At 34.3% G+C, this 23,907-nt stretch overlaps 2 protein-coding genes across 3 annotated transcripts in view; one reads left to right on the top strand and one right to left on the bottom strand.

Moving 5' to 3' along the window:
* Positions 1–23,907, top strand: part of LOC114329229 (uncharacterized) — a 1,335,969-nt gene that overhangs the window by 983,013 nt on the left and 329,049 nt on the right. The gene's annotated exons all lie outside the window — the stretch shown is intronic.
* Positions 19,612–23,802, bottom strand: LOC126878990 (uncharacterized). Its single transcript, XM_050641869.1, has 2 exons — positions 23,532–23,802; positions 19,612–23,074 (listed from the first exon to the last, which is right to left on the bottom strand). The coding sequence occupies exon 2, from the start codon at positions 21,020–21,022 to the stop codon at positions 19,613–19,615; it is 1,410 nt and encodes a 469-aa protein (XP_050497826.1). The 5' UTR covers positions 21,023–23,074; positions 23,532–23,802; the 3' UTR covers position 19,612.

The raw sequence follows: 23,907 nt of genomic DNA, 5'->3' as shown, positions 1-23,907 counted from the left end.
TATTGAAACGAAATAAAATTTAATCGACTAATAAATCTTATTCGACGAATAACTATTCACTGATTTATTTTTTGTTGGTGAAACCGACCCTAATAGTTTTCGATATATTGAAAGAAATCGATTTTCATTTTGTAACTTCAAAGGGCTGTAACTTTTTTTGTGAGCACATTTGTACTAAGGTAAGTTAGGTTCAATCGAACTATTTTTGACCCCAGAATGTGTGGTATAATTTATAACCATTCTTTTCGGGACACCCTGTATATAATATTTAAAAATCGAATTTGCAAAGAAGTATTATTTGCGTTTTAAATAAGCAATATAAATTATTTTATTTAATAGAAGAAGTTGCGGTAATTTACCAGTATTAATAAAAAAATAGGTTAAAAAATATTTAATAATTTATGAGATATTTACTTTATTTATTAAATGTTACTATATTTTCAATTGCAAAAACGCGGTTGTTACCAAAGGAATATAAATATGTGTAAAATATCATTACTTTTATTTTTATGTATGTTTTCCATAAATGTATTGATAAATTCAAATTTTAATTTAACTCCCCTCTAAAATGGCATTTGAAGATTGTCCTAATTTGTTTATAATCTGTTTTTTTAATAACGTCACGGGGATTAAATATTTTGAAACGGCCGTTCCGATAATCGGATTTCTGGGAACTTTTCACTAATTAACAAATTTTTGTTGTCGTTTTTTCTTCTTCTATTTTTCTTATAGTAAAAGATACAGTTTTGCTTATATTATAGAGGGGGATTCATTAAGAATGTCCAATCTCTGAGTTGTAGATTCTAGACCTCAAAATATTAAGATTTAACCAAAATCACTTAAATAAAACGGCTTATTGAGTTACGGGGTATTTAAAAATTGAAAAATTATTATTGCTAAGTATTTTAAAACTATTTGACGTATTCTTTTTATACTTGGTAGAAAGTGTAGATATTACACCCTATGAAATTATGTTAAAAACAAGATTTCAGCTATTACCAGAGGCGTACGACAGGGGAAAGCAAATGGTTGACCCTTTTCAAATTCTACGTCACTAGCGAAATTGCCATTTTAGGGCAATTTTTGGATTCTCCAATACTCTCTATGTAAATAACATACTATTCACTCGTACTGATAGAATCATTCATTTTCGAAATATTTGAAGTTAAAAATTGTAACTGCACAGTTGTTTTGATTAATGTTTTGTGCCGCTTAATTTTTAATTTCAAATATCTCGAAAGATAATGATTTTATCGTTAAGACTAAAGAGTATATTATTCATTCTTAACGATAAAATTATTAGTTTTCGAGAAATTTGAAACTAAAAATTAAGCGGCACAATACATTAATCAAAATAGCTAAATAACTGTGCCGTTGCATGTTTAACTTCAGATATCTCGAAAATAAATGACTTTATGCTAAAATGTGACCACTTTCACCAGTGACGTAGAATTGGGGAAGGGTCGATTATTTACTGTCCCCTGTCGTACGCCTCTGGTAATAGCCGGAAACTTGTATTTAACATAATTTCATAGGGTGTATAGTACTTACACTTTCTACCAAGTATGAAAAGGATACGTCGAATAGTTTTAAAATACTGACCAAAAATATTACTTTAAAGTACACAAAACACCGTGTAATAAGGAGCCATATGTTATTTAAGTGATTTTGGAGAAATCTTAATATTTTGAGATCTAGAATCTACAACTCAAAAATTGGAGATTTTTAATGAAACCCTCTACAAGCAAATGTATATCTTTTACTGTAAAAAAAAAGAAGAAAAAACGCCAAAAAAAATTTGTTAATTAGTGAAAAATTCCTAGGAACCCGATTATCGGAACAACATTTCAAAGTGTTTAATCCCCGTGACGTTATTAAAAAAACAAATTATAAACAAATAAGAACAATTTTTAAATGTCATTTTAGAAGGGAATTAAATTGAAATTTGAATAAAAATAAAAGTAGTGAAATTTTACACAGATTTTTATTCTTTTGGTAACACACATTTTTGCAATTGAAAATATAGTAACATTTAATAAACAAATTAAATATAAAGAAAATAATCGTTTTCGTTTTGATTCAATTCGAGTCTCTTGCCATCCTCTGACACAGTGTTTCTGGGTCTCTACCCTTTATCGAAGAGGCTATTGCAAGTAGACTGAATTGAATCAACTCGAGACGAAGAAGAACTGCATCTATTAAAATATCTGCAGTATATTGTGGTTAGACTGTCCTCTAACGGGGAATGACAAAATAAATAAAATAAATTTCGACCAAGAGTCAGGATTCTGTTAACCGAGATACGATAGTATCAAGCGGCGCCGCTAGGAGGAGCTTCTCCAACAATGCGTCTCAGAATACCTTAAGAACACTTGGTCATTTTGTACTCTAAACCGAGTAAAGCATGAAAAAGAAAAAGAAAATAATCGTTTTCGTTTTGATTCAATTCGAGTCTCTTGCCATCCTCTGACACAGTGTTTCTGGGTCTCTACCCTTTATCGAAGAGGCTATTGCAAGTAGACTGAATTGAATCAACTCGAGACGAAGAATTAAATATCTTACAAATTATTAAATATTTTTTAACCAATTTTTTTTCTTAATACTGGTAACATATCCCAACTTCTCCTATTAAATAAAATAATTTATAGTGCTTATTTAAAACGAAAATTTCCGGATTTCCGGAAATCGGTGTTCCGGAGTGGAAACGGAAACGTCAAATATTTTTTAGTTTTTTTCTTCTTTTTTTGTGTAGACATGACTCTGTCTGTTTTTTCAAAGTGCCTTCATTAAGTTGTCATTCCATCGTTTTCGTGGTTCTCCCACTGATCGTCTTCCTATTGGGGAACCGTCTCTCACCGTCCTTACTACTTGATTTGTTGTCGTTCGGCTTATTCCGCTGTTTCGAGCCATCTTTTTGGAGTCAGGTCGTGTTTCTACCGCTTATGTCATTATTGATCTGATGACTGTGTAAATTCTGCCTTTCATTTTTTTTCCGATCTTCCACTTATATTGCGAGCATTCCGTAGGTAGATAGTGTGATGCCTAGATATTTAAACTCCATCACTTGTTATACATATTATCTGACCCTCCAGCTCCAATTTAGATCTTATTGGATTTGCTGTTATTACCATGCATTTTGTCTTTTTTGGGGAAATTAACATGTTAAATTTTCTGGCGGTCATATTAAATTGGTGCAGCTTACCTTGTAAACCATTTTTAGTTTGAGAGAACTATTATTTACTTTACTATACGGCATGGAAGCGTGGACAGTAAAACAGTCTGAAATCAAAAAATTAAACTCCTTTGAGATGCGGTGCTACAGGAGAATCCACAGAATATCGTGGACTGAAAAAGTAACTAATATAGAGGTGTTACAAAGAATGAAGAAAGAATGTGAAGTCATAAAAACTGTTAAAATTAGACAGATTCAATATCTGGGTCATATAATGAGGGGCGAGAAGTACGTATTACTTATGTTAATTATGCAAGGGAAGATACAAGGGAAGAGAAACCCAGGACGACGCAAAATATCCTGGCTAAGAAATTTGAGAGAGTGGTTCGGTTGCAGTTCATTAGAATTATTCGGAAGTGCGGCCAATAAAATTAAAATAGCGATGATGATTTCCAACCTCCGGTAGGGGAAGGAACCTGAAGAAGTTTGAGAGATTAGTATGACATCGGTATTCTTTCTTAGTTCTCACTTTTCTATTATTTTATAAATGATGCAAGTTGAACAATAAAGGACTCAGGGAATCCCATTGCTAGTTCAATTGAGTCAGTTAGTGCATCTTCTACTTTTACTTTTATTGTGTTGTGCTGGTAGATGTTTTCGATCGTTTTAATTATTTTTTAGGTAAAATATGTCACTTTTAGTACAACCAAACTGTGGCTAATCCTTTATAGACATAAAGGTACGTATACATACCTTAACATTTAACTTAAACATGCCACAAGTCAACAATTTTAAAACCCGATTATGAAATATTTACTTGTGTCTTTCTTTACCCACAGCCAGTAAATTACTTTCCGTTGACCATTACCATTACCAGAAGTCATTATCAGAAAAAAACTTGATTGTATCATACGTTTCATTAAGCTTCCTTCTGTTAAAAACTTATGAAATACTTTTGCTAATTGTCTTCCCTTTGGAATACTTGAATATTTTAATACGATTGAAGCAAAAAATATGCGACAACATGCAGAATACTATTTATTCAAAAAGCAAAAGCAGCTGACGAGGTATCGAATAGAACATATAACGGATGTTATGTGGTGTTTGTTATATGAATACCTTCACCGGAAGTCACGATCGAACATGGATGCATAAAGATATTTTTTTTAATTCCAATATTCCATTCATTCGCCGAGATTTAATTTGAGGCATCCTTTACAAATCCTTCATTTTTTCTGTGATCTCTAATATCCTACTTGTTGTGGAAGTTACTATTATAGTTTTCTTTAACTTAGCTGAGTTTTACTTGAATTATAAAAAATTCTATAATTTTAGAACTTTGAGGACATGAAAGGGCAACACAGGTCTTTCTTGTAAATTTAAACTTTTAAATTTTACACCAGCAAAATACCATAGAGATGTCAAGAAAACAGATCATCAGGAAACCTGATCTTTAAATAATAGAGAATAATAAACAGGCGTAATACACAACGTTCTACATTTTTGAATCGATGTACACTTCTATTCTATTTGACAACATTCTACGTCAATATCGGTCAATATCGATGAAGACGCACAATAAATTTTTCTACGACCGTTTAATAACATGCTCATTATTCACTATTTTTGAGTAGTTAATAATACCCATTACTTTACCGTGAGTAATTGTTCATTACTCACGGGTTGAAATTAGGTTCAAGTGGTGCATGCCACTTTTAATATATTAGTCGTATATAAATTGCAAATAAAATGACTTAAACTTGTTTAATTAATACAATAAATTTTAATTCATATCAAAAGTTACCTTCGAAATAGTGTTAAAGGATTTTTAACTGTAACAATGGGCCAGTATATTTTTTACGTTTAAATTTCATCATTTGAACATTTAAGATTGAGGTTATTAAAAGGTAAACATAAACAATGTTTACAGAAACGTCAACATACAATGTTGATCATAAATGTAAACATTTAAGATTCCAATTGCATTCATATTTATTTACAGTGAGATACAATGAATTAATTAAATTCACTTTAATAATTATTGCATATCATAATATCTATAGTTTGTGCCTATGGAGCAATATTCAGAATGCAAAATTTAGGTTGTGTTACTTACTTTATTATAATAGAATTCCACTTTCCTCTTTGCATTAGTTTGTACTTATAATTTTTCGGAAACGAATAGACCTTGAGTTGACTATTTCTTGTTGTATTTTTACAATGCACAAGACAGCGTTTGCGAAGTTCCATTTTCCCCAAACCTCACGCACACGATCGTTTCTCGTATCTCTTCCAAGTACATGCACATAGCGAATACGTCTACTAATAGTAGGCAACCAATTATTCAGCCGCGTATTATTGGTAAACAACATTTATTTTTGTAAATTATAATTTTAATTGAGACTAGCTGATAATTATATTTTTCTACTAATTAAAGTAAAAAAGGTCGTAGAAAAAGTATAGTCTTCTACTCGCATGTAATGGCTTCAACATATAGCTCTGATAAATTACGTTAGTAACTAAACTTCATCATCGTCAGTACTTAATAGCAATCATTACATGCTTGTTGATAGTCCAGAAAGCCACTGCGCATCCTCTAGGAAAAATATTCTAATTCGGATTTTTTGCACAATCTTACTCAAAAAGGACCCCTTTTAACAAATTTGCATGTTGTTAGGACCAAAATTGGTCAAACATTTTTTTAAATCTTTTTTTTTTCCTAAAATTATTTTTTTTGCATGCAACAAATTTCTTTTAGGTTTTTTGGATCATTCCAAACAGAAAAGGTCTTTAGTGGCTTTTCTCTAAAGTTAATAGTTTTTGACATATAAGCGATTAAAAATTGAAAAATTGCCAAATCGGCCATGTTTAAGCCTCAAAAACTATGTGAAAAACTGAAAATTTGAATGTTGCCAAGGTAAGTAGATATTCTTTAAACATCGATTGATAAAATGCCGAAGAGTTTTTTGCAATACAATATTCAAAACTCCTTTGCTTTTTAATTGCTAATCAGGCGTGCGCGACACTATTTTCCACCGTTGCGTTGCATGTATACACAGTATGGTGCAAATGAAAGAAATAAATTAGTTATTTCGTAAACCGGCGACTTTAAAGAAAAATCCCGAAACAAGTCGATTTTTATTTTTAAATTATGATATTGTGGCATATATGGTATACTAGTGACGTCATCCATCTGGGCGTGATGACGTAATCGATGATTTTTTTTAATGAGAATAGGGGTCATGTGACAGCTCATTTGAAAGGTTTTTCAATTCTCTATTCAGTAATATAAACATTTACATAATTACTTATACAGGGTGTCCAAAAAATTTTTATTAAATTAAATTATTTGACAAATTGACAAAAATTAAATTATTGGACACCCTGTATAAATAATTATGTAAATGTTTATATTACTGAATAGAGAATTAAAGAACCTTTCAAATGAGCTAGCACACGACCCCTATTCTCATTTAAAATATCATCGATTACGTCATCACGCCCAGATGGATGACGTCACTAGTATACCATATATGCCACAATATCATAACTTAAAAATAAAAATCGACCTGTTTCGGGATTTTTCCTTAAAGTCGCCGGTTTACGAAATAACTAATTTATTTCTTTCATTTGCACCATAACTGTATACACATGCAACGGTGGAAAATAGTGTCGCGCACTCTTGATTAGCAATTAAAAAACAAAGAAGTTTTGAATATTGTATTGTATACACATGCAACGGTGGAAAATAGTGTCGCGCACTCTTGATTAGCAATTAAAAAACAAAGAAGTTTTGAATATTGTATTGCAAAAAACTCTTCGGCATTTCATCAATCGATGTTTAAAGAATATCTACTTACCTTGGCAACGTTCAAATTTTCAGTTTTTCACATAGTTTTTGAGGGTTAAAAATGGCCGATTTGGCAATTTTTCAATTTTTAATCGCTTATATGTCAAAAACTATCAACTTTAGAGAAAAGTCATTAAAGACCTTTTCTGTTTGGAATTATCCAAAAAACCTAAAAAAAATTTGTTCCATGCAAAAAAAAATAATTTTAGGAAAAAAACAAAAAAAAAACGTTTAAAAAATGTTTGACCAACTTTTGGTCCTGGCAACATGCAAATTTGTTAGAAGGGGTCCTTTTTAAGTAAGATTGTGCAAAAAATCCGAATTAGAATATTTTTCCTAGTGGATGCGCAGTGGCTTTCTGGACTATGAATAATATACTATTAAATTAAAATTATTTTAGAAATTAAACCGAAATATGTTTTTTCTACGAGCGTGCAAAAATGTCTACTTTCGCGCACGCATTTTAGTTTAGAAAGTTTCACTTTTCCGCACGCGTGTTACTTTTCCGTACGCGTGTTACTTTTCCGCACGCGTTTTACTTTTCCGCACGCGTGTTACTTTTCCGCGCGCGTTTTTTACTTTTACGCAAGCGTGTTAATTTAGATATGTTAATATGGCCTTAAAGTAATTAGACATTATTTACTAATTTATTTCAAATATATCTTATTGTGTTACTGTTTTAATGAAATTAACGCGACAATTCGATGAAATAAAATTATTTTGACATAATATTCGAAAGTCAAATCGGTAGACAATAACAGTCGTTTTGAATCATCGTCATGGAAACCAAGATCGTCGTCATGCTAAGTAATTATATTGAAAGTTTGGTTTTGACAACCTTGTCAAAGAATTAATTTGTGTATGTATTTTCATATTGATTAAATTAATTGATTAAGATTTGGTAATTTTTTAAAGACTCTTAGAAAAAATATTGTTCCTAACTCTTGCAGAAAGTCTCTTTTCCGCACTCGACTGCTTGCCGAACTCCCGCTTCGCGTCGTTCGGCAAACTGCAGTCGCGTGCGGAAAAGAATGACTTTCTGCACTTGTTAGGAAAATAACTATTCCGAAATATAAATAATTGACAGTGTGTTGTACAATGAACTAAAATTATTTTCCATTCTACTATATTTTACTGTTTTTTATGTGTTTTCTTGTGCTCTGAGCAACCACTTGGTTAGATCGTCTGCTCACTTCATTTGTGGTCTGCTTCCATTTATTTTGTATTTTTTGGAACTCGGAACATTCAGAACCTCAGTTCTCTCTTCTGCCACCTTAGCTCGATTTGTGGCATTGTGTCCAGCTCTAAAATTATTATTCAGAGCTGGATTGTTTCTAAGAATATTCAGTTACTGTTACATTTTATTCCACTACAATATAATACATTATTTATCAACTGTTATTGACATGAAAATTACCTGCAGCTTTTGAAAACTATTTAGCTATTGTGTTCTTAAATTAATTTTTCCACTATTTAAAAGTTAAGATTAAGACTTAGTACTACTGTTATTATTACTGTCGTCAGTATAGACACGTCAGTATTAACAAACGCAATATCCATTTGGGCTGACACCCTCAGAACCCAGGAATCACGGAGGAAGGTCGCATACGTGTCAAATTCGAAATAAGTTACTTAAGGTCTTCATTAGCCTCTTTATTCAAAGCCGTGAGTCAGCAACTTGCCATTATATCGCGCTGGCAGTAGCTCAGTATGCTGGAAAGTTTATACAGCTTAAAAGTTTGCATCGATAAAGCGTTGATATACATTGATTCTGCGATAAAATTCTCTGCAGGCGAGTGGTCGATAATCAATGAGTTAATCGTCACTTTTAACCGGCTGTAGAAGCTCTTTACAGAATAGAGTCCACTTTGGTAACGGGCGACACAACCATGAAATTTGTCTTAGACAAACTAAATAGCCAGGACTTTAGCCTTAATGCCGATCTATCGGAAGCACTCCGCAAAAGAATCACGGAACGGCGTCTCTATGATATTACAGATACATTAGTGTATTTACAAAATCAAAAAAAGTATGACGAAGGATTAAACAATCCTGGTTACTTTCCCATGCCGAAAAAGAATGCAATGCGACAAGAGATGAAAAGTTTGTTGATTCGTATAAATAAACAAGTAACTGTGGAACCAGTGCAAGAGGTAATGGAAGAAGATGGGCCAACTAATCCCGAGCCTGTGAATTTTACTTTGGAACAAGAACTTGAGAATAAATTGAAACAATAAAGAGAAAACATTTATAGCCAAAAAACTGATTCTCAAAAAGATTACGAAAAGATTTTGGAAAAGGATATGGCGGTTTATGAGCCCGAAGGAGGGAAAGGCGATCGTTTGTCAATGGTCTATGACTATTTGATGACGTTAAAACTGACCAGCACAGAGGCCGGAAGGGCTTTCTCCGCAACCGGCTATATGTACAGGTACAGTCTGTGCGAAGTAGGTAAGGCATGTTTTTAAGGTATCCATAAAACTAAATAATTCATGTTTCTATTGTTTAGAAATTTAGCATAGACAAAAAAAATAAAACGTGTTTTTATTTTGATTCCACATTTTGCTGGATCCGCGCTGGATCCAGCTGGATTCATGCCAATCTTGCAAAGTCCAGCTGGATTGAAAATGATGCTGGATTGCAATCCCTAGTCGCATAAGTATATCGTCTAAGCGCCTTGAGAGTTGCCAGCGCATTCCGCACAGTATCTGAGGACGCAATATACGTCATAGCTGAGATGCTACCCATTGGAGTGCTAGCTGAAGAACGGAAGACCCTTTATCGGCAAAGAGAGTTAACTAAAACTACATTGTGTCTTGATGAACTTAACTGAAGAAGTGAAGGGCAAAACATAAAATACTACCTATCTGACGCTGATGCTCTCAGGGCATGGCTATTTTCAAACATATCTTCATCGCTTTAGACATGATGATGCTCTAGAGTCTAGAGTGCCCGTCCTGCTTCGAGGTAAGTGAAGACGCTTAGCACGTATTCTTCGTGTGTCATCGTTTTAATTTTCTACGCAATACTCTGAAAATGATTGTCAAACACAAAATCTGACCAGAGATCTCAGTAGGTAAAATGGTTTAATCGAATGCAGCGTGGGATGCAATCGAGCTGAAAGTAGAAACAAGCAATTACTTCAACAGCATGAAGGAAGAGTAAGCGAAAGGCCACATAAGCGATAATTTACGGCGCTGTAAGAGCAGTAAACACGAGGCATTGGTTGACTAACTCCCTATTTCATCTACAATTGGTTAGTCAAATGTCTTGTCAGGTTTACTGTTCTCACGGCGCCGTAAATTATCGCCCGTGTGACCTTTCGCTAAGGGCTAGATTTTCACCTCGTTAAATAATGCCTTAGGGTAAGAACAGAACAAGTGGGTCGCGGTGGAGGTGGAGGTGGAGGTCGCGGTCGATGTCGACATCCATGTAAAACAAACACATTGTAGTGAATGGAAGAGAACAGAGCAGGTAAGCCGCGGTGGAGGTTTAGCGCGATGCCATCCAGGAGGTTTACATCGATGCTTTTGAAAATAAAATGAGTTTGTTTTACATGGATGTCTACTGCGCAGCCTACAAGGATGCTTCCCTGTGATTGGTCCGTTTGAAGACAAGTTGTCATTACCTGCTCTATCTGAGTTGATACTTTTTATATAATCCCTTTTTTGTATTCAGTTTATTTTTGAATTTCGAAAGTAATTAAATTCAGTAAATTTTTGAAATATGAAGGAGGATCTGATTATTTACAGCTGACCTTTCATCACTATCATCACTTGACTGACACAACATTGCAAAAGCACAGTCTTTTTGTCATTCAAATTTCATTAAATTACTTCACTTGATAGTGGTTCTAGCTCGACTGACAGCGCAGGTGACCTCCTTGCTATGTGCTGTCGACATCGACCGCGACTTAACTAGTAGCATCCACCGCGACCTACACCTCCACCTCGGCCTACTTGTTCTGTTCTTATGCTAACGATAGTTCCGTGGGAGAAACAGAAGAACAGGGGAAGAGTTTTAGTCGGTATTGTAACATACAAGTCCGGCATACCAAGCAGTACATCTATTCGTGATGATACGTAAGTGTATTTCCAACACTTCTATAAAAACACACATACACACATATAAATAAGAGCTCCATCATTGTCTAACCGTTATTGAATGAAATTCGTCGGTAGTAACGTCACACGAGCGGATAAAAAACGCAAGTCTAATTACCTCTAATTATCACCGAAAATTAGTGAAATGGTTATCAGCGAAAAGTCATTGCCTGACTTAAAAGTCCCGGTGTGCTCATAGTTTCTCATGTGGGATACAAGCAAGCAGAACCGACTTTTGAAATAATTGTTGATGTTTTTGCTGTTAATCACTAGAAAATATTTATATAATTGCAACCAGAAAGTTAAGAACTCATAATATATAAAATTAATAATAATTACATTCATCAGATTCTTTCATTCATAGATTTTTGACCAATAGAAACCTACAAAAAGAAAAACTTAAGAGATTATTATTATTTATTAATGATTTTAATTTACAATCTTGTAGTAAGACTTTTTATAACGTGTTTAATTCTGTCCAATCAGATTATTATTATACTGGGAATATTCGACTTAATCATTATACTGAGAATAATTTTTAAATATTGTGTGTAGGTTTAATTACAACGGGTCTTACAGTTTTGACAACTGTCACATTTAAGAAAATTAACCAAAATAAACTTTTATTTCTGCATTTAATGTCAAATTGTCATGAGGGAAATACAAATCGGCAATTTTAAGCGATGGAGTGGAAATCGTTAAGATTATTTCATGAATAAAACTGTATTTTTAAATAATTTTAACTAATATTTTATTGATATCTTCGTCTGAATATTTTCTAAACCAGCTCATACTCTCCAAGTATGAGCTGGTTGACAAGTTGTAAAACATTAATTGTGATAAATGTCACTGAATGTTTATTTATAAAGACTTGAATTTTGTATCTGAGTACCTATTAAAAAATAATCTTGCGAATATCACACGATAGTAAGAATACTTAATTATGTTCCAGTTTTTTTCTCAAACGTGTTGCCATTCGGAAATAGTCACTCGAGCCCTGCGGGTTCTTGTGTCTATTGCCAGGCAACAAGTTTTCGAAAAAGTTTTAATTTATTCTCACTCTCTTCCATCGACTAAGAAAAAAAAATGGGAGAGAAGATGTAAAAAGTTTTGTAGTTTGAAACCTCTATACTCTGGGTATAGAGATTTTTGAAGAGAAGAACTGAATAAAGATGGGTAAAATAAATGATAAGAGATTTAAGACGACAAGAAGAGGGGCTTAGCTCAGGAAAAAAAATTTAAAGGGCAGAGAGACACTAAATCTCAAGTGAGTATTCGGGCTAGCTTCAATATACCGAATATTGGCTTTGGAGATATGAGAAGAAAATTTGGTAATGAAATGATAGTAACTAGGAAGAAAATGAGACTATTAATACAAAAATGGAAGGAAAATAGATAAGAATGCTAGAGATAAAATAATATCGAGTTACAACAAAGAAAGAAGAAGAAAAAAGGGCGCCAACTCGAACGAACAACTCGGCTCTCAGAACCAAGAAGTTGGACAGGTTCGAGATTTTGAAGTAACGAACAACGGGAACTCTATGACACTGGTTACAACCACCTGAAATACAAAATACTAAATACTGATCTTGTCTTGCTATGTTATATACTGGTAATACAGACTGAAATAAAACACCAACCTTAATACATACAAATATATTAATAATAAATATTAAATGTTAACACTTTACATATAACGCAACGTAATAACAGTGATAGTGGATGGGGAAAAGATCAAATAGGACCGCAAAGGCCACTTAACAAGCAATTATCCACTATCACTGGCCAAGCAAAGGTATTAAAATCAAAATCCAAAGCAAAAGTCCGTCAGAATAGCACTAAGTCCTTACAACTAAAAAGTTAGTAATTATTTCCTAAATTGAACTACGCTAGAGTGAGATCCACAACAAGAACGCTACGGTTACCAAAAATAATAAAGATCTCACCTAGCAAAAACACTAATAAGTAAATATATAATGAGTTATATAAATGAGTTATATAAATGAGTTATATAAATGAGTGATATAAATGAGTTGTATAAATGAGTTGGTCAGTTACTCTTTATATACAATGTATATCCGCGACAAACCTTTAACGACCCCTTCCCTATCAAATTTTTAAGCTACAATTATTATTTATAATGATTATTGAACAAGACCTAATTTTATTTATTGGAAACTACTACTTATATTAAATCAAAAAAAAAAACCAACGACCTAAAACCTATCTATCAAGAAATATGTACCTAGTTTACCTCAATTGTATGCATACAAGAAGTTTACAGTGCAAGCAACTATAGAGTACCCAAAATATGTAAATAATAAGATTAAACAACTTATCTTAACCACAAGTCCTATTTAAAAAGGTCCAGATAGGAATGAATTTCCTCTTGGCACGGCAAAAACTAGTGGGCTGCTGTGGTGATAAATCCAATCCTGGATGTTGTGAAATAGGTACTATCCAATCCAATCAAAAGTAACTCTAGGGGTAACCCATACCCTAGCTGCTTACAGTAACTGGCACATATTTATATGATGGCACATTAAATGATGATACAATCTATATAAATTGACTAGGCTAAGTGTCTATGTGACAAGTAGCTACGGGACGGAATCTAAAATAAATTTTATCAATTTAATTACATTATTTATAACACTATGTGTAGACAGCAGAGGGTCACTGCACTGGAAACCAAAACAAAAAAAACTCAGGTTAGGTATACATATGTCATGTCAAACTGAAACTAACTCAAATCATCAAATCAGACATGGCAGGGACATGCGCATGACATGTCTGATATTCGTTAAAACTTTTTTATATTATTACCTCAAAAAACCCTAGAGCAAAAAGTCTAATGAGAAATTGGAATTTAACTTTAGCACTAAAACATATGGCCTTGACTGTTCCTTTGCAAATGGAAACGAATATCCTTACCGTAATATAACTTATAATGTGACATTTAAATTATTTCTTAACTGAAATTAATATCTACAGATAACGAACGAGATATCTAGGATGGTGAATTTGATTTTATAATGAAGAAATAAAGAGAAATATATCAATATACTCACTTGAGCAAAGCAACACATCGGCGGTATTATAACCTTTTTCCTTTCTTGTAAATAAGTCTCCAGATATAACTACTGCTTGATTATTATTAGTATGGGTTATTGGCTGATGTTCGAGGTCTTTTAGTTATATATTTTCCCAATTTTGCCCAAACTCCGTCACCTAAGTAATGACGATGTGTTGCCTCTTTGTGAGTTCGTGACCAACTAAACTAGAAATCGACAATCATCGATTTTCTTTCTATTGGCGCGCCTGTCCACCGAAAAATCGTAGTTGGATCTTCGCGGGCGTCACCCAAGGATTTTGTAGAGGGGTATATTTTAATCCAATTTTAATTAAAGTAATTTAATTAGTAGCGTGATCGCTACATTCTCCCTCTTCTCCAGCAAAAAAAAGGAAAACTCTACAAGTTTCCTTTTTTTTTATTTTCCAGAACTAACTGACGCCAGGCGAACCTGAGGATGGACACGGTAAAGGAGAAACGTTGTGGTATAAAACCATAATTTTGGTAGGCTCAACAGCCATACTATTTGCTGAGGAGACAGAACAAAAATCAGGACGAAGTCATACAGACAGTATAGAGGCCACGCGAGATATCTTTAATGGTACTTGCAGAAAGTATAGAACATAGAAGGGATGTGTAACTAACCGACATACGTAACTGACTGACATAAGTTATTCAACAAGATAATTTACTTTAATTTAGTAAAACCAAAGATAGAGAAAAACAAATAATTACGCGTTAATCACTAACATTCTAAATATAATTATACAACCTTATAGAGTAAGTTAACTCTTAACACTACTTACTATCTACATTCTCAAGTGTTAGTAAACCCATGATTAAAACTAAATTACAGGTGTGTATTAACAACCCTCAACACAATATAACTAAGAACCATAAACAACAATTAACCTAAACGCATCCTATTAACTTTACCCAACATTGACACTAGAGCGAACAATTCTATTAATCACCCCAGAATTCAATGAGGGACTAATTCATTAGGACCAGTTAAAACTACATTACTACAAACCTAAACATATATGATATGGTTCCGGATATCAACAACATCTAAAACTCAAGGTAAAAGATAATCCATAACGTCTACTTGCTTTCGTAGCGATAGGAAGACACAATCTAGGTAAAGATACTAGCAAGCGCACTATACGCATAGTATAGGGTATGCTAAAAGGTAAAGATACTGGCAAGCCCGCATCTACTCGTGGTAGAGGGTATGCACAAAAGGTAAAAGGTAATAAAAATCCTAACTGTAATACCTAAACTGTACTATTGACGTGGTCCAATTCTTTACTCACGACAAGCACAGAGAAGGACAAATTCTTAGGACTTTATAATAATCAAGATAAAGATAAGATATACATTCAATCAAGATATAGATAAGAGATAAACTCATCAAGGTAAAGGTACGAGATAAACTCAAACTAAAGGTAAAGATAAACTCACTTCAGGTAAAGGTAAAGATAAACTCACATCTACCTTTTCATATTTAAGGCAGAAGAACATCTACTAACATAATGCTCAGTAGGGAGACAAATAAGGTAACTCACATACTCACAGCCACTAATCCAAGCAAGTGGTAGAGACAGGTAACCAAACTTACGGTAATAAGATATGTTAAAACTCAAATCATTTAAAAGATAACAGCATAGGAGATGACAACCAAGTTAAACAGACTGACTTACTGCTGAATATCAGAACGATCCAATTCTACATGACACATTCTAATTTCAACCTAAGAGATACTCTAGGAACAACTTATAGATATTAATATATTTTTGAGCCAAGTGAAATGCCCAAGTCCAGGGTGATCAGTCCTGAACCCACGCTAAACCCTGACACAGTAAGTAAGTGAATGCATAAGCTTTATGGCCATGGTCCACGAGCTCATGCAACCGTCAATCAAAGAAAATATTATAGAAACGGTTTCCTAACTATCCCTATAAATATCTATCTAACCCAGAATTCAAGATGGGGAAAATTCCCATTATCCATCCTGCACTCCTATGATATATAGTTTGGACTTTCAAGAGACAACCAACAGCAAAATGAACAAGTCCATAAACTAAGATATTAACCAACATTAAGATAAGATAATATAATATAAAATAAGGTAAAAGGCATAACAACAGATGTTAACCAGGTAAACAAAATAGATAAACAGATCATAAATAACAAACTGGCCCTTACAATTTAATCTTCATCTGAAGATGAACCATCTGAATTGTCAGACAAGTTATGTGGACCTACAGTCTTATCCTCAAGTAAATCTTTGACATGAAACCTTCCTAGTTTCCTGCCGGTGGAAGTTTCCTTCAACTCATAAATCAAAGGGGAGATAACCTTAATAACAGTGCAAGGTATGTATTTTTGACACAACTTGGCAGATTGGAAATTCACTTTATCTGACTTGACAAAATTTTTCTTCAGAACGGAATCTCCGACTCTGAACGATAAGGCTCGCTTTCTCAGGTCATAACGGCACTTATTTCTGTCATAAGATGCTTTCAAACGTTTGCGAACATCCGCATATATGTCAGGAAGATGCTGAATATCTTCTAAGCGGTGTAACTTATCTGATATTGCAGGAAAATTAGTGGCATTTTCTGAGATTTTACCAAAATAATCACCAGAAAGAGGAACATGACGACCAAACATTAAGTACGATGGAGGACATTTGGTTATTTCGTGAGAAGAAGTCCTGATAGCTTGTACTATAGAGTGGATATGAGTATCCCAAGCTCTCTGATCAGGAAATGAATATGATCTTAAAGCAGTAACGATAGATTTGTTTACTCTTTCAGTATGATTAATTTGAGGATGATAGTTCGCATTGTACCAGATCTTTTGTACATTATATTTAGACATGAGATCACGAAAAGCCTTGGCTGTGAACTGGGGTCCATTATCGCAAGACACGATCTGTGGAACACCATAAATTAGGAAAACTTCATTCTCTAGATACTTGATAATGGCTGAAGTAGTTGCTTTAGACATAGTATGCACCAAAGGAAATTTTGTAAAGTAATCAACAACTACTAAGGCATATTGAGCACCTTTATACGACCTAGGATAAGGACCAATAAGATCCAAAGATATAAGTTGGAATGGAAAATCAATCCGTCGATAACTACCCATTAAACCTGGTTGGGGAAGATTTGTCGACTTACACGTAGCACAAATTTTGCATCGGGCGAGATAACTACGAATAGTCTGACGCATCTTCGGCCAGTAATACAGTTCAGATATACGACAGTAAGTTTTGTAGAAGCCAAAATGAGCTGCAGTAGGATGGTCATGAAAAGTGGCCAAAACCTCTGCTCTATTTGCTGTTGGAACGACTATCTTCCATTCCGACATTCCAGTAAGGGCATCCATAGAACTTAACACATGTTTATACAACACACCATGCTCAACTTTAAAATCAGGAAATTTACCTGGAACATTCTGGACATCATACAACATTTTTCGATACCAGTCATCTGGTTGTAAAGTAGATAAATCTAACAAGTTAATATCAAAAGTTCTCGATAGTGCATCAGCGACTACTACACCTGCAGCTTTACGATGAACAATTTTATAATCATATTGTGCCAATTTTAAAATCCACCTAGCCAAACGAGGAGATGGGTTCTTCATACTCTGTAACCACACCAAACTACTATGGTCAGTTATGACCGTAAACGAACGACCTTCCAGAAAATATCTGAAATGTTCAATGCCCGTAATTATAGCTAACAACTCTTTTTCGGTTGTAGTATAATTTTTCTGGGCTTTGTTTAATTTCCTGCTTGTATAGGCTATAGGGTGTTCCTCTCCATCGACAATTTGATAGAGTACACCACCAGATGCTGTGTTTGAACAATCAGTCATCAAATAGAAAGGCTTAGTGAAATCTGGGGCTACCATAACTGGGGAGTTGGTGAGAGCCTCCTTGATTTTAATGAAAGCTCCATTAGCTTCAGGAGTCCACACAATATTATGTCCCTTTTTCCTATTTTGAAGCAAATCAGTGATAGGGGACAACAAGGTAGAATAAGACTTAACAAACTTTTTATAATAGCCCACCATTCCTAACAATCGACGGACCTGGGTGGTATTTTTAGGCACAGGAAAATCACGAATAGCTGACACCTTGTCAGGGTCAGTATGTAAGCCATGAGAATCTACAACATATCCTAAAAACTTAATAGAATCACGACAAAAGCTGCTTTTATCTAAGTTAATAGTCAAATTTGCATCTTTGAGACGCTGAAACAACTGTTGCAATACAGAGATATGAGTGTCGAAATCAGGAGTAATGACTAGAATATCATCAAGATAATATTGACAATAGGGATCTAAAGCAGGACCTATTACCAAATCCATTAATCTACACATAGTCTGGGGAGCAGACACCAGACCAAAAGGCATTGTAGTAAACTGGTACAATCCTTTGCCACTTACTGCAAAAGCCGTAAGTTTCTTACTCTCTTCGCTTAATGGGATCTGTAGAAATGCCTTCTTTAAGTCGATGGATGAAATGTATTTAGCATTTTGTAGCTTGGTGAGGATGATATCTATACGAGGTATAGGATAGGCATCCCTATTCATCGTAATGCTGTTAAGTTTACGTCCGTCAAAACAGACACGAAAAGTCCCATCCTTCTTCTTTGTCATCCATAAGGGACTACAAAAGCTAGACGAGCTCTGCTCGATAATACCAAGCTTAAGCATTTCATCCACCTCCTTAACTAAGCTCTCATGCCAGGCTTGAGGCAATGGATACTGGTATTGTCTGAAGGGCTTAGACGAACCCACATCAATGTGATGTTCGATGAGATGAGTTCTGCCTAACTGATTCTTCGAAGAGATAGAAGAGAAGGATTTGATGACATTATTCAACTGCTCTAACTCCTGAGCATTAAGTCTACTCATATCTTTACCTGCATCAACGCAAGAGATATTAAAAGAAGAGACAGATAACGAAAATTCAGAAAAATTCAATTCACTATTAAAAGTTTTCAGAAAATCCATCCCTAGGATAACTGAATTCTTAACAGAAGGTATAACAAAAAATGTAATCATCCTTTTACATGAACTAACAGAAATCTCAGTTGTGAACTGACCTAAAATTGGTTGGACCTGACCATCAGCTGTAGTCACTTGCAAACTCTCATCCATTCCTATCTTAACATTAGAATTCTGGAGAAATTCCAGACCTAAAGAACCTAAAATAGAGATATTGGACCCTGTGTCCAGTAAAGCTAAACAAGAATGTCCTAAGATAGATATTTCAAGGTATGGACGATTATCCTTGTTTTTTCGAACTAATAATGAATTAATGTCAACATCAATGAGGGAAGATAAGGGATTACTTGGAGAAACTACAGAAGAATCACAAAGGACATGGTCAACTAACGTCCTCTTTTCGGTTGGTATCTGCCGTTCCGTGGTCTTTTGTCTTTCGGTGGAGGTTGGGATGTTTGGGTGGTTGAGGCATGGGCCTCCTGACTCGAGAAACTGCTTCCTGGGTTTTGAGGATTTTCTAAGGTATTCCCTGTATTTTGATGAGGAGTGAGAGCCAGGGGAGACGACCCACCCCTTCTGTCGTTTCCCGAACAGAATTCGCACTCAAACTTACGGACTCCTTGATGTCCACACCCATAGCAAAACAACCCTCTCGGTTCAGAACAGTCAAAATACCCATGTCCTGGCTGACGACAATTCCAACAGGTAATTCTGGAGTTAAAAGTGGAGACATTACCAGACCGGGAATAATTTGGCCTACCAGAATAGGAAGATTCGTTGTTTCTAACGCTTGACCGACTAGGGACACTAGATATAGGTTCAGAAGACCACGACAAAACTTCTTCTAACCTCTTACATTTTTCTGTAAGATCAGCAATCGAGAGAATGTCAGTGAGTGCCAGACTAGGATGATAAGACGGCAACAAATTTTTCTTAATGATTCTCACTATATGGGACTCAGAAAGAGGGACTTCCAAACGTTTACACAAACTGACAACTTCATTGATGAAGATGGTGACTTTCTCCTGGGGAGCTTGTTTCCGGGATTTAATTTCGTCTAATAAGTTGTCTTCATAGTTGTAAGGAAGAAAATCAGACTTAAGTTTGGCAACTAACTCTTGCCATGAAGTAAAACTACCTCGATTATTGAGGTACCAAGTAAAGGCTGAATCCTTAAAAAGATCACCTGCTGATGAAAAGCACTCATCTTCACTGTTCCCACGCGCTAGACGCAGACATTCTATTTTCTCTAAGAAACTAACAACATTTTCATTCGAACCACCAGAAAAATGTACACCCCATTTATGAATTGGAGCTGACTTAAAGAAAGGAAATGAATTAACCGAAACACTAGGGTTATGAGGAGTGGAGTGAGCCTGTGGAGTTACTTTAAACTCAAGTTCTCCTTCCAGATTAAGTATCTTGAAGTTAAGAGACTTCTTGATGGCATCCTCTTCCTCGGTTACTGACTCTAACAAATGAACCCTACCTGAAACATGACCTAAACGGGAAGTCAAGCGACCATATAAAACATCACTATGGGAGCCAACAAAAGAGCTAATTTGGGTCTTCAAATCTGCAAGGGTAGCTTCTATTTCACGGACCTCATCACTAAAATTTAGTTGGAAAGCTGACAGAACAGCATGACTCCGATTTGCTGAAGCTTGCTTTAACGCACCTGTCAATACGATCACTTTAGCCCTATCAGTAGTTAGCGATGGATCAGCTAACTGACGAATTTTCAACTCGTAATCCAATTCAGGGGTTGACAGATGTTCTGCCTTAAAAGATGCCATTACACACCACTGGGAAGTAAACACGAGAATGAGATAAAATGTAAGTAGGTAAAGTTTAACTTACTCTCTGTCCTCAAGTTAATGTTCTGAGTCGATACCTATACCAGCAATGTTTATTTGTTTGGTCCAGTCGTGAAATCCGATGAAATGTACTGCTACACTCCCGATAAACCTAAAATTGAATAATACTTTTAATTCAAGGTAGTGATTCACTATTAATGCTACTCCGGACTTGTAAACATCGATGAGATTGTTAAATTCAAGATATTTAAATTTTTAATTTTAATTTAATTTATTATTAATACCAAAATAGTTCTTTAACCAATCAAAACAAAGCGATTTATTCAGTCAACACAGTATACTATAGCAAAACAAGTTTATACAAGATATAGATATAAGATAATCTCCAAAAAAAACCAAATTGAAGTACAACACTGAACGTTAAAGTGAGAATCTAAAAACACAATCACTGAAACCACCAAGATAAAACCAAAAGTTAAAGAAAATATATTTACAGCCAAAAATGTAAAAGAAGCCACACGTTGGGTCTAGCCAATTGAAACCTCTATACTCTGGGTATAGAGATTTTTGAAGAGAAGAACTGAATAAAGATGGGTAAAATAAATGATAAGAGATTTAAGACGACAAGAAGAGGGGCTTAGCTCAGGAAAAAAAATTTAAAGGGCAGAGAGACACTAAATCTCAAGTGAGTATTCGGGCTAGCTTCAATATACCGAATATTGGCTTTGGAGATATGAGAAGAAAATTTGGTAATGAAATGATAGTAACTAGGAAGAAAATGAGACTATTAATACAAAAATGGAAGGAAAATAGATAAGAATGCTAGAGATAAAATAATATCGAGTTACAACAAAGAAAGAAGAAGAAAAAAGGGCGCCAACTCGAACGAACAACTCGGCTCTCAGAACCAAGAAGTTGGACAGGTTCGAGATTTTGAAGTAACGAACAACGGGAACTCTATGACACTGGTTACAACCACCTGAAATACAAAATACTAAATACTGATCTTGTCTTGCTATGTTATATACTGGTAATACAGACTGAAATAAAACACCAACCTTAATACATACAAATATATTAATAATAAATATTAAATGTTAACACTTTACATATAACGCAACGTAATAACAGTGATAGTGGATGGGGAAAAGATCAAATAGGACCGCAAAGGCCACTTAACAAGCAATTATCCACTATCACTGGCCAAGCAAAGGTATTAAAATCAAAATCCAAAGCAAAAGTCCGTCAGAATAGCACTAAGTCCTTACAACTAAAAAGTTAGTAATTATTTCCTAAATTGAACTACGCTAGAGTGAGATCCACAACAAGAACGCTACGGTTACCAAAAATAATAAAGATCTCACCTAGCAAAAACACTAATAAGTAAATATATAATGAGTTATATAAATGAGTTATATAAATGAGTTATATAAATGAGTGATATAAATGAGTTGTATAAATGAGTTGGTCAGTTACTCTTTATATACAATGTATATCCGCGACAAACCTTTAACGACCCCTTCCCTATCAAATTTTTAAGCTACAATTATTATTTATAATGATTATTGAACAAGACCTAATTTTATTTATTGGAAACTACTACTTATATTAAATCAAAAAAAAAACCAACGACCTAAAACCTATCTATCAAGAAATATGTACCTAGTTTACCTCAATTGTATGCATACAAGAAGTTTACAGTGCAAGCAACTATAGAGTACCCAAAATATGTAAATAATAAGATTAAACAACTTATCTTAACCACAAGTCCTATTTAAAAAGGTCCAGATAGGAATGAATTTCCTCTTGGCACGGCAAAAACTAGTGGGCTGCTGTGGTGATAAATCCAATCCTGGATGTTGTGAAATAGGTACTATCCAATCCAATCAAAAGTAACTCTAGGGGTAACCCATACCCTAGCTGCTTACAGTAACTGGCACATATTTATATGATGGCACATTAAATGATGATACAATCTATATAAATTGACTAGGCTAAGTGTCTATGTGACAAGTAGCTACGGGACGGAATCTAAAATAAATTTTATCAATTTAATTACATTATTTATAACACTATGTGTAGACAGCAGAGGGTCACTGCACTGGAAACCAAAACAAAAAAAACTCAGGTTAGGTATACATATGTCATGTCAAACTGAAACTAACTCAAATCATCAAATCAGACATGGCAGGGACATGCGCATGACATGTCTGATATTCGGTAAAACTTTTTTATATTATTACCTCAAAAAACCCTAGAGCAAAAAGTCTAATGAGAAATTGGAATTTAACTTTAGCACTAAAACATATGGCCTTGACTGTTCCTTTGCAAATGGAAACGAATATCCTTACCGTAATATAACTTATAATGTGACATTTAAATTATTTCTTAACTGAAATTAATATCTACAGATAACGAACGAGATATCTAGGATGGTGAATTTGATTTTATAATGAAGAAATAAAGAGAAATATATCAATATACTCACTTGAGCAAAGCAACACATCGGCGGTATTATAACCTTTTTCCTTTCTTGTAAATAAGTCTCCAGATATAACTACTGCTTGATTATTATTAGTATGGGTTATTGGCTGATGTTCGAGGTCTTTTAGTTATATATTTTCCCAATTTTGCCCAAACTCCGTCACCTAAGTAATGACGATGTGTTGCCTCTTTGTGAGTTCGTGACCAACTAAACTAGAAATCGACAATCATCGATTTTCTTTCTATTGGCGCGCCTGTCCACCGAAAAATCGTAGTTGGATCTTCGCGGGCGTCACCCAAGGATTTTGTAGAGGGGTATATTTTAATCCAATTTTAATTAAAGTAATTTAATTAGTAGCGTGATCGCTACAAGTTCTATG

This window comes from Diabrotica virgifera, chromosome 1 (assembly GCF_917563875.1).
Source record: "Diabrotica virgifera virgifera chromosome 1, PGI_DIABVI_V3a".
Classification (NCBI taxonomy): Eukaryota; Metazoa; Arthropoda; class Insecta; order Coleoptera; family Chrysomelidae; genus Diabrotica; species Diabrotica virgifera.
Note: the sequence above shows the minus strand (reverse complement) of the source record. Positions and strands in the feature narration are given on the sequence as shown.

Excerpts from the sequence above, each read along its gene's own strand:
- LOC126878990 (XM_050641869.1), bottom strand. The coding sequence starts at position 21,022 with ATGGCATCTTTTAAGGCAGAACATCTGTCAACCCCTGAATTGGATTAC.